Below are 10,694 nucleotides of genomic sequence, written 5' to 3' on the forward strand. Positions count from 1 at the left end.
GTGCCCTTCAGCTCTGGACACTCACTGGGCTGTCTGACAGCCCTCTGTGCACTGCCAGGGGCAGCCATGGCCCCCCACAACCCCGGAACCCACTGCTCCTCTGCCCAGGAAATACTGGGAAAGGCCACTTCCAGCCACGTTTTCTCCTGTGGTTGGAAAGGAGTGGGCACACGCTGCTCCACCCCGTCTGAGCATTTAGGTAACAACTCAGAACCCTCGCAAGTCTCAGCGTTCCCCTGTCCTGGACACCGCACCAGGGCAGCCCCTGCTTGTCTTCAGTCCACCAGGACTACAGTTCCCAGGACAAACTGCAGCGGGAGAGACGCAGCCAATGGCGAGTGGTCTTGCTCAACCAGGGGGCCGCCGCTGGGCTCGCCTGGAATCGTACACTGCCCGGCAAGGCGGAGAAGAACTACACTTCCCAGAACGCCACGAAGAAGCGTGGGCCAATAAGGAGCGGGCGTCTTGGCATAGTGCGCAGACGCAGTGTGGCTGGCGGTCGTGGATTCATGTGGAGGTCAGGGGCGCTGCAGGAGGAGGGAGGAGGGAGGAGGGGGGAGAGAAGCGAGAAGCGGGGGCGGCTCCGGGGCCCGGGCTGCTGCGTGGGAGCGGGGTTGGGCCGGGCTGGGCCGCGGGAGGCAGCAGGACGTGGGCTCGCGAGGCGCCCGGCCTAGGGGTGAGCGGCCATGGAGCAGGAGGAAGGGGGGAGGAGGGGGGGGCAGCGTAGAGGAGAGCGGGGATCGGGGCAGCGCGGGGCGGGGGGGGGGCAGAGCCGCGGCCTAGGGGCGGGCGGCTCGGGCCTGCGGGGTGGTGCTGCGGCGGGGAGGAGGCCCCGGGGCGCGGGCGTCCGCGAGGACCTTGGGCTTAGAGCTGCAGGGAGAAATAGCTCGGGGTGGAGGGTGCCGGTGTGGCTGAAGTGGCCGTTGAGGGGGAGAAAAGGAGCTGCTGGGGTGAACGCTGACGTCGCAGGTTGGGATTTTTGGAGGAGGATTAATTCTCAGATCTGTGGGCAAGTGCATGCAAAGTTGTGTGTTTTTGCAGGAGGGGCTTCTTAAAGGGGCTAGAACTTCACATGTGAAATGGCTGCAAAAGTGTTTGAAAGCCTTGGGAAATTTGGCCTGGGATTGGCTGTTGCAGGTGGAGTAGTTAATTCTGCTCTTTACAATGGTGAGTGGCAGTATGTCTTTTACTTCATAAAGGATATCACTTTATATTCTTTTTGTCAGCATTTTGGTTGCTTTGTGCTTTTATTGCTAACGGCATCTGGGGAAAACAGTCACGAAGCCCTGCTGAGCTGTTTTATGCCTTATATGTTCCATAGGCAAGAGGATTGCAGAGTCCTTTCTCAAGAAAGCTGTCAAATTAGATGCTGCTCTTGTGAGCAGCCTGAGGGGTCACCAGTTATGGCTGAGACTTTTCATTTCCTTTGTTATTCCTGACAGTATAATTAATGTCACCAGTTTCCTATAGCAAACAATCTTAACTCATCTCAGTAGATTGTTTCTACAGAGAAGGTTCTGATGGTGTGTACTTTAAGCTGGTGATAATAGTTAAACCACTATTGCTTCCACAGTTGATGCAGGCCACAGAGCCGTTATCTTTGACCGATTCCGTGGGGTCCAGGACACAGTAGTAGGAGAAGGTACCCACTTCCTCATCCCCTGGGTACAGAAACCAATCATTTTTGATTGCCGTTCTCGCCCTCGTAACATACCTGTCATCACTGGCAGCAAAGGTGAGTATTTGAACCAGACAGCTGTATGAGTTCACTGCTTAATTAGCAGCTAGATGGACAGAGGCATGAGAAAAAACTTTATCACAGTCGTGACTTCTATGATCTCTAGCCTGCAGAAAAGGAATATTTGCGTGAGGGTTTTCTCTTCTGGACACGGGGTTTCCATATATGCTGAGTCCAGTTTGGCACAGCATCAGTAATGGTTTGATCTGTCTTCCAGTTACAGAATGGATTAAGGGATCCTTCCTTCAGTTCTGTAAATCTTCCCTTAAACATAAAAGCTCTATGTGTACAGTAGGGCCAGTAATTTCCTGCATTGGAAACTGAAGCTTAAATCCTATCTGTAAGGAAGATTTGGATCCCTAGATGGAAGGAATATTAAGTTACTCATTTTGGTTGGCAAAAAGAAGTCCGAGTGTTTATCCTTTCTCATTTAGTTACTCTAGAGAGGACAACTTCAAAATATTTCCTGTTGCTGTGGTTTGCAGCTAAACTTCTGGCTGTATTTCTCCAGATCTGCAGAATGTGAACATCACATTACGTATTCTGTTTAGACCAGTGACTGCCCAGTTACCCCGGATTTTCACAAGTATTGGAGAGGACTATGATGAGCGTGTTCTGCCGTCAATCACAACTGAAATCCTGAAGTCTGTTGTGGTAAGAATGGAGTGAAAACTGCTGAGCTCCACCTGTCACATTTCTTCTGTTTAGTATCCAAGGGACCAGACAGAGCGTAGAAGATGTAAGATGTAGTGCTCCAAACTAAGAAATCTCTTTCCACCTCCAGCTGTAATGGGCAATCCAGAAGAGCTAATTGTAGCTATGCTACAATTTTGTGTTCCTCTGTCATTCTAACTGCTTGGCCTTCACTCAAGTGGAATGATGTCTGGATGGAAGGAGGCGTCTTCACAACTTGCTGTTAGTGCTGCCTTTCAGAGTGGGAGTCTGAGTCAGAAGACTTGGATTCTCGCTTCTCATTTATTCTTACATTTCAGCTTTCTGAAGTTTTCTGGTTTTGGAAGCATCCCTAGGGGACTACTGAATAAGCTCTAACCATCTGTAGTACAGTTTGTATACTTCTATGTGAGGTGCTCAGTTGGACAGCAATTCCCAATCTTTCTCTTAATTCAAATAGAATCATTTAGGTTAGAAAAGATGATTAAGATCATCAAGTCCCACCATCACCAAATGCTACCAAGTCCATCACTAAACCATGTCCCTAAATACTACATCCACACATTTCTTGTATACCTCCAGGGATGGTGACTCTACCACATCTCTGGGCAGCCTGTTCAATGCTGAAATGCATGGGTAGCTCAGTGTTTGCAAGCTTTGGGAGATGAATTGGATTAACTCTGGGGCTTATGGGTGCAAAGATGAGCAGGCATGGAGAATCATTTATAGGAGCCATTTTCTCACTGTTGTTCACCCTGACTTCAGGCTCGCTTTGATGCTGGAGAATTGATCACTCAGAGAGAGCTGGTCTCCAGGCAAGTGAGTGAAGACCTCACAGAGAGAGCAGCAACTTTTGGCCTGATTCTGGATGATGTATCCTTGGTAAGGGTTCTTCCTTTTCAGTTTTTCTCTTTGCCCAAATAAGAGCAGTAGGGAAGAGAATCAATGGATGACCAAAGAAGGGGCCTGGAAGTTTAGACTATGTTTGTTTGTCTGCAGTTGCACGTGGTGTAGTGGTTACAGTTCAAATCAGTACCTCTAGTATTGTCACTGGCCTTCTGTGACCTTGAACAAGCTCTTGCAGGCTCCAATGCACTGGCTTATCAACAGACTCCACTACTGTAGGGCTTTTATAGTTAAAAATGAGAAGAAAATGATTTTGTGGGTGATAGATCAGTCTGCAGTTTGCTATAAAGAAAGGCTGCTGTTCCACAGGCACCCTGAGACACAGGGGAAAGTCTTAGGCATAAGGAGGCAGTGAAAATGTATACTTTTGATAGCATTTTTTTTTTCTACTATGTATGCTACTTTCTCCTGGTTGTAATGTCTTCTAAGGCTATTCGAGGGAGGGAGCTCTCCCATCCTTCCCTCTACCTCCTTATAAGCTTTGAAAATGAAACCTTGTGCAGTCTGACTTAAATGTGCATATCTCTCTTCTGAGATTTCCTTCACAAAATCTGCCTAAAGTAAGTAACTCTCATTTAGCTTTGAACATATAGGAAGTGTTCACAGGAAGGTGGCTTTCTAATTATTTTTTAATTTTTTTTCTAAATATACCACTTAAGGAAACTCCCCTTTCCCCTGTAATATCCCAGTGATCTGTATGCATCTACAGCAGCTCAGGCAGAGCATGCCACTGAATAATTGAGCATGAGAAGTTCATGGCTGTTTGGCAGACTGCAGGCTTGTGCTTACGGTTTTTCTCTTGACTCTTCCAAACAAGTTGAGAAGGCCTGCTTGGTATAGTTCCTGTTACTTTGCAGTTCTTTTAGAGATACTGGTTTTCCTTCTTCACAGATACAGGCAGGCTGCCTTCTACCTCAGAGGTGTGCTGTTTATAGCAGTGCTGCAGTAAATTGTCATTGTTGTGTATTGTGATTTCTGTCCTCCAGACACATCTGACCTTTGGCAAGGAGTTCACTGAGGCGGTTGAAATGAAGCAAGTGGCCCAGCAGGAAGCAGAACGAGCCAGATTTATTGTGGAAAAGGTACGTTATCCTTCAGAGGAACTTTAGCTTGGAAACAGTTCCTGGTATCTCTTTGCCAATCCAGCTTGTAGTGAACATCCTCCTGTTCAGGGTACTGGACAGGTGAATGAGAGATGTCAGAGGGTCATAATGCTTATACAGCTCTCAGCTCTGGCCCATCATTGTTGGATAGGTAAAGCCTAATGTTCTGTTCATTTTTCTTTTTCCTTTTTTATTTCATGTCATAATCTTGTAAGACTTCAGGACAGAAGTGCCTGCAAGGATGGGAAGAGAGAATACTCTCAAGGGAAAATGTTACTTATAAATGGGGATAAAGGTTGAGATTTACCTTTAAAGGTTGAGATCAACCTGAGTGATCCTGCTGCTTGTGAATTTTGAGAGGTGGCTGAAGTTTTCCGTCGTGTTTGGTATCATGGGCATGACGCCTGTGTCATAGGAGTGTTATTAATTGCATGGGAGACTATGTAATCTCACATCAACCCAGGATGTCAGTGAGGAGCCTGAACACCCACAGAAATAATTTCATGTAAAACTACCCTGATAGAGCTGAGAACCTGCTAAACACCTGTTAAGATTGCAAGAACATGAAGCTACACCCAGAATTCATCCAGTGGATGTAGTAAGATGCATGTAATCAGACAGGATACTTAAACAGCACAAGAGTTTATTTAGCTCCACTGGCAAAGATCTCAAATCTTTTTTAGATAACTTTCTACTAGGAGTACCCTTAGGTGGGTTGATGTTCCATGAGATTAAGACAATCTCAAAAAGATTTTTAAACCTTTTTTCCACAGTAGACAAAAAAAAAAAAAAAAAGAAGTCAAAATACAACTTTAAAATAAAACCACCTTCTGTTTTATCTCTCTTAAGTATCCTAATTGGGGAAAGAGCAGTAGGGTGGTGAAATAGGAATTGCTACTTTAAACAGGACAGTAGCATTTTCCTTACCTTTTGCTCTTGTTTTCTGTGTTTCATTTTCCTTCTCATTTGTTCCCTCTCAGGCTGAGCAGCAGAAGAAAGCAGCTGTCATCTCTGCTGAGGGAGACTCAAAAGCAGCTGAGCTGATTGCCAATTCACTGGCCACTGCAGGTGATGGATTGATTGAACTACGCAAGCTGGAGGCAGCTGAAGACATTGCTTATCAGCTCTCACGGTCCCGCAACATCACCTACCTGCCTTCCGGACAGTCTGTGCTCCTCCAGCTGCCACAGTGAACCTGTCTTTGCAGCTGTAGGTAGCCTGATCACCTTTATCTACCAGATCAGCCCTTTGCAAAAGAATCTTTGTAATTTCCTGGTTGCCTAAAAGCAGAGAAAATTAAAATACAATTGATTTTGAATTCTTAAATAAAACTGAATACTCTTCAGAACAAACCGGCGTTCCTTCCATGTATGGTCAGAGTAGTGGCTCCACTGACTGCTAAGCTAGGTTCGAGAACTGCACCTTCTCATGCAGTCTGTGCAACAGGAGCAGTTTTCATGTTTGCTCCTGGCATGAACAAGTAGCCCAGAAGCCTCCCAGAACATGAGTGCTTGTATCAGGTATCACAGTGATGTTCAGAATGTTTAGGTTGGCTGAACAGAGGTTGTCCCATAGTTACAGGTCTTGGACTATGGAATAGGGATGCTCAGGCCTTGCTCTTCAGGGAGACCTTATAGCAGCCTTCCACTACCTAAAGGGGGCTACAGGAAATCTGTGGAAGGACTCTGTCAGAGACTGTAGTGACAGGACAAGGAATAATAGTTTCAAACCAAAAAAAAAAAAAAAAAAAAAGATTAGATATTAGGAATAAATTCTTTACTATGAGGGGTGGTGAGACACTGGAAAAGGTTGCCCAGAGAAGTTGTGGCTGTATGTCCTGGTTTCAGTTAGAACAGAATTAATTTTCTTCCTAGTAGCTGGTGGAATGCTGTGTTTTGGCTTAGGATGAGAAGAGTGTTGATAACACCCCGATGCTTTAATTGTTGCAGAGCAGTGCTTATACTAAGCCAAGGACATCTCAGCTTTTTGCTCTGTCCTGCCAATTCCTGGAATTGTTTGAGGCCAGATTGGATGGGACTTGGAACAACCTGGTCTAGTGGGAGGTTTCCCTGACCATGGCAGGGGGTTGGAATTAGATGCTGTTGAAGGTCCCTTTCAACCCAAACCACTCTATGATTCTGTGGTTCTATAACAGGCTGCATAAACTCTAAAGAACACTCGAGAAGAGTTCACCTCTTTTAGAAGGCAAAATGAATACAAACTGGAGTGGATGAGGCCGGCAGCCAGGCTGCTCTCCCACCAGATGGCAGCAGCAATTCTGCTCTTTGCATGGCAGGAGTGGTAGGGACAAAGGTGCGTGTGCCTCTGCCTCCATGTCCGGACATGTAAGCAGGTCACCCTGCCCTGAGCTGAGGATGCACGCAGTGGACCTGGACAAGGGCACACACAAGAGGACACAGTGTTTGGGGATGGGGGGAGCACAAGCTGCCATACGAGCTTTCTGACAGGCAGTGCTGTGACAGCAGGTAGGCACAAACATTTACTCCCTGTACCAGGCTGTGCTGGTAAGCCTCTAATACCCATTTGACTCTGTATTGAGCGTTTCTGATCCTTCTCCAGGCTTTAACCCACAGTAACACACTGAAGTGTGCAAATGTCTGTCTCCTTTTCTAACATTGGTCCCAGGGTGGCTTGGCTTTACAGCGTGTCTCTTTGTAGCCCTTTCAGTGTTCTTACTGTGTCCTTTTCCTAACCCCCAAAGGCCTTCCCTAGCTCAATACTAATTCACAGTGAACAGAAGTAACAGAAACATCTAGAGTAACTTCAGTGGCACAAGCTCATTTAGCTTGATATTAGAAAACTGCATTGAGTCTTTGGATCCAGACCATTAGTATGATGATTTCATATCGGAAGACCTAGTGTTTGTAAAACCTTGGCAGTTTTTTAATCTGAAGTCCTGTATTTAGTTGGCACCAGAGCAATTACAGTAATGGCAACACAGACTTGTTGCTTGTATTTCTGTGAATACAGCCCAAAAACTCAGCTATGCGGACCCAGTTTGAGGCAAGATCTTCTGTTTATAGGCAACGAGAGACCTGCTGGGGCTGCTGCAGGGCCCTGTATGAGGGGGAGAGCAACCCTCTGTGCTGGCAAAAAGTTGATAGAATACATCTCCCACTTGAGACTGAAGAGCAGCAGCTGGTTGCCACCTTCGCACATCAATGCCCTACAACCCATAGTGAAATCTCCCTGTCCGCCCCACTCTGCCTTGGCTGCAAACTTCCAAAGAGGTGGTCTGAGTGTTTTTTTCTTTTCTACTTTCCCCCCAGGAGATTTGGTTTTACTTCTCTTTCCTTTCATGCTAGTGGAAGAGCTCAGTTTTTGCAGATAGGCCAGTCTGCTAGCAATGTTCAGACCAGCCAAGCAAACTTTTGTTCATGATAAAGAGGAAACTGCCTGATTTCCTCTGTTCACCCTCTCTCTTCCTATTTAACAGATAACCAGCCTATCTGACTTGCAAGGAGACAACCAAAAGCAACCACATGGACAGACACTCTGGAGCAGTTGTAATTTGCAGAATGGCTGTTGCATAGGAATGGGCATCTACTTCCTGATAGTTACTGATGCACCAGAGCTGCTGACGCCTCTCCAGGTAGGGAAGCTACCCAAGCTTGTAATGATTTGTACCCTGTAGCAAGCTGGCAGCAGTTAGAATGAGGAATAGCGAGGAGTTTCCTTATAGCTCCCTTTGTGCTGTTTATATCCACACGGATCAAGCAGAAAATGCCTCTGTCCTAAAATGCAGAGGATGGGGCAGAAACACTCAAGGTAGGAGGTAGGAAGTAAATAATTGCCTATTCCAGGCTAGAGCTCAGATGGACGATGGGGATCAATTCTTAGGACCAAATTTAGTTTAATTATTCCTCACCTGGCACTAGGTAGCACAGAGGGCAGAGATGTTCCTCATATGCCTGTTTCCCACCAGCAGAATTAAGCTGATTTCAGTCCAGCAAGTCCATCCTGACATACACAAGTGTAAGTAAATCTCAGAGGTGGGTCAGGTTTACTTAGAGATGACAACTCCCTGTGCTTTGTTTTTCTGCTTGGTGAAGCATAAGGTGAGAGTCACACCTAATGAGAAATATCAGTGATGGAGGACAGTGTACTCTAGCTAAGGGGATGCAGAACAAACTCCAGAGAAGGTGACATATCTGATGTCTCAGAAGAAATACAGTGGATACTTCTTTTAACCATGTGCTCACCATAACCATGGTGGGTTCACCTTCCCCACCCATAGAAAGTAATAAAAAAATAAATTTATGGGCAAAGGACCTGCGGTAGAGCAGCCATCCATTTCTTGCTGAGCTCTTCCCCAGAAAGGAAAGGAACTAGAGAAGCTAGGGAAACACCAAGGGGACCTGTCCCGCTTGAAGAAAGCATCGTCACAGTTAGTGGTTCAGCTACAGCAGCCATCTGTTGCAGCTGCCTTAGCCAGGCTGAGTTTAAACTCTTAATGCACACGGCCCTGTAAAATCATGCTGAAAACACCTGTCCTTGCTCTGTCCCCGAAGAGTTGCCCCTCAGAACCAAGATTCCTGCAGCATTAAAATACTTGCCAGAGAAAGTTGTGTGTGTCTTCTCAGAAAGAGAAGGGGCTGGTCTTAGCAAAGTGCTTGTGCTCTGCTCCTTTCCTATGCCCCCACAGTAAGGGTTGTTCGGGCAAAGAAGAAAGATGGCAACATCATTCTGATCCACCACGGGGCTTCTCCAGCATGTACTGCCCCTGTTTGATCATGCACTTTGAGAGTCCCAACCCCTGCTCTGCACAGGGAGCTCAAACCTGGATTTTAAGTTCAGTAATCAAGAAAAGATCAAATATACTAGCAGAAAGCATTTCAGAGGACAGATGTTTTTTGTTTGGTTTATTTTTTTACAGAACCTCAAATCAAGTGCTCTATGCTGTTGTGGGAGTATTTGCAGCAAACAGCAGATAAGACAACAAACCACAGGTAAAGAAAGGGTTGTAGACTAAAAGATAAAAAAAAAAAAGCGGATGCTATGGCAGGGACATGAGTCTGAAAGTGGGCAGGAGGGAGTCAAAGTACATGACATGAGATTCCTGAAGTCCCTGGGATGCAGCTAACTACCAAAACCACTGGTGCCTTTCACCCTTTTCCGGTTTCTGCTTCTTCTGCTAATTCTTTTGCTGCTGCTAAACCTAAACCACAGCAGAGCTCTTCCCTCCTACACAGTGCTCATAAGTGGTTTTCAAGACTATGGAGCAAGGCTTTGCAGCTTCCTGGCAGAGGTTGTACTGCTGCGAAACGCTGTGCCAGCCTGGAAAGAAGCAGCTCTGACCCACTCCATATCCTGTTATGAACCCCATACCTGGCACAGTGAGTTCTACCAGCAAATAAACATTTTTAACTCGTCACATTTCTCTCTCATATGTCACACTTAGGCCCTGTAGGTGGATGCAATCAAGAAACCACAAGGTAGAGTTAAGTATTTATTAGTATTGTAATGGGAGAGAAAGGTTGGAGCAAGTGGCTACCTGGGGTCTGGCATAACCGAAGCAATAGGCTCTTCCATCGAGTCAAATTGGGCCTCGCTAATAAGGCCCTTTTTAAGGTCTTACCTGGCTCTTGGGCGCAGCTCCGTGACACCCTACACGGCAAGTCACCTTCCAAGGCACCTCCCAGCCCGAGCCCGCCACCACCGCCCCTGCACGGCGGCCACTCCGTGAGGCCTTACCCACATTGATCCCGGCGAAGCAGGGCCCCGAGGCCCGGCACCGGCCCGCCTCTCGTTCCGGCCGTTATTCCCCAGGCTGCCGGCGGCAACGCTGCGACCGGGGCCTTCGCCAGAGCCGCGGAGGGAGGCGCGGGCCAGGGTCAGCCACAGCGCGGCGAAGCGCTCGCCGCGGCTCGCCCGGCTCAGCTGACTGCAAGTAGGGCGGCCTCGAGAACTACCTCACGGAGCAACGGCCGGCCCCGCCGGGGGAGCGCGGCGAAGAGGAGCCAGCGCCGTGCTCCTCCCCCCTCACCTGAGCCCCGCGGGGCGCTGGACCCCGCGCATGCGCGCCCCCCGCCCCCGGGCCTCACCTGCGCGCCGCGCTCCCCTCCGGCTCCGCCGCGGCCCGAGGTGAATCGCGGGCAGGCGGGGAACCGGCGGCCGCCCGACGGCGCATGCGCCCCCGGCTCGCGCTCCCCTCGGCCTATGGGTGTTTCCCCCCATGCCCAGCGCGTTCGCGCGCGCGCCCCCCCCCCCCCGCCCCGCTCGCGGCAGCCACCTCCTCGGCGCGCTCCCGCGCG

General features: G+C 48.2%; 1 protein-coding gene across 2 annotated transcripts; it reads left to right on the forward strand.

The window, feature by feature from the left end:
- Positions 1-362: 362 nt before the first annotated feature.
- PHB1 (prohibitin 1) lies at positions 363-5,771 on the forward strand. Of its 2 annotated transcripts, none has more exons than XM_005026138.6 (7): positions 363-517; positions 1,042-1,167; positions 1,574-1,735; positions 2,250-2,392; positions 3,176-3,292; positions 4,303-4,398; positions 5,400-5,771. In XM_005026138.6, the coding sequence occupies exons 2-7, from the start codon at positions 1,080-1,082 to the stop codon at positions 5,610-5,612; spliced, it is 819 nt and encodes a 272-aa protein (XP_005026195.1). In that variant the 5' UTR covers positions 363-517; positions 1,042-1,079; the 3' UTR covers positions 5,613-5,771. The 2 variants fall into 2 exon arrangements, with proteins under 2 accessions (XP_005026195.1, XP_027301386.1); XM_027445585.3 differs by having other exon boundaries at positions 512-676.
- Positions 5,772-10,694: the final 4,923 nt, after the last annotated feature.

Source organism: Anas platyrhynchos, chromosome 28 (assembly GCF_047663525.1).
Source record: "Anas platyrhynchos isolate ZD024472 breed Pekin duck chromosome 28, IASCAAS_PekinDuck_T2T, whole genome shotgun sequence".
Classification (NCBI taxonomy): Eukaryota; Metazoa; Chordata; class Aves; order Anseriformes; family Anatidae; genus Anas; species Anas platyrhynchos.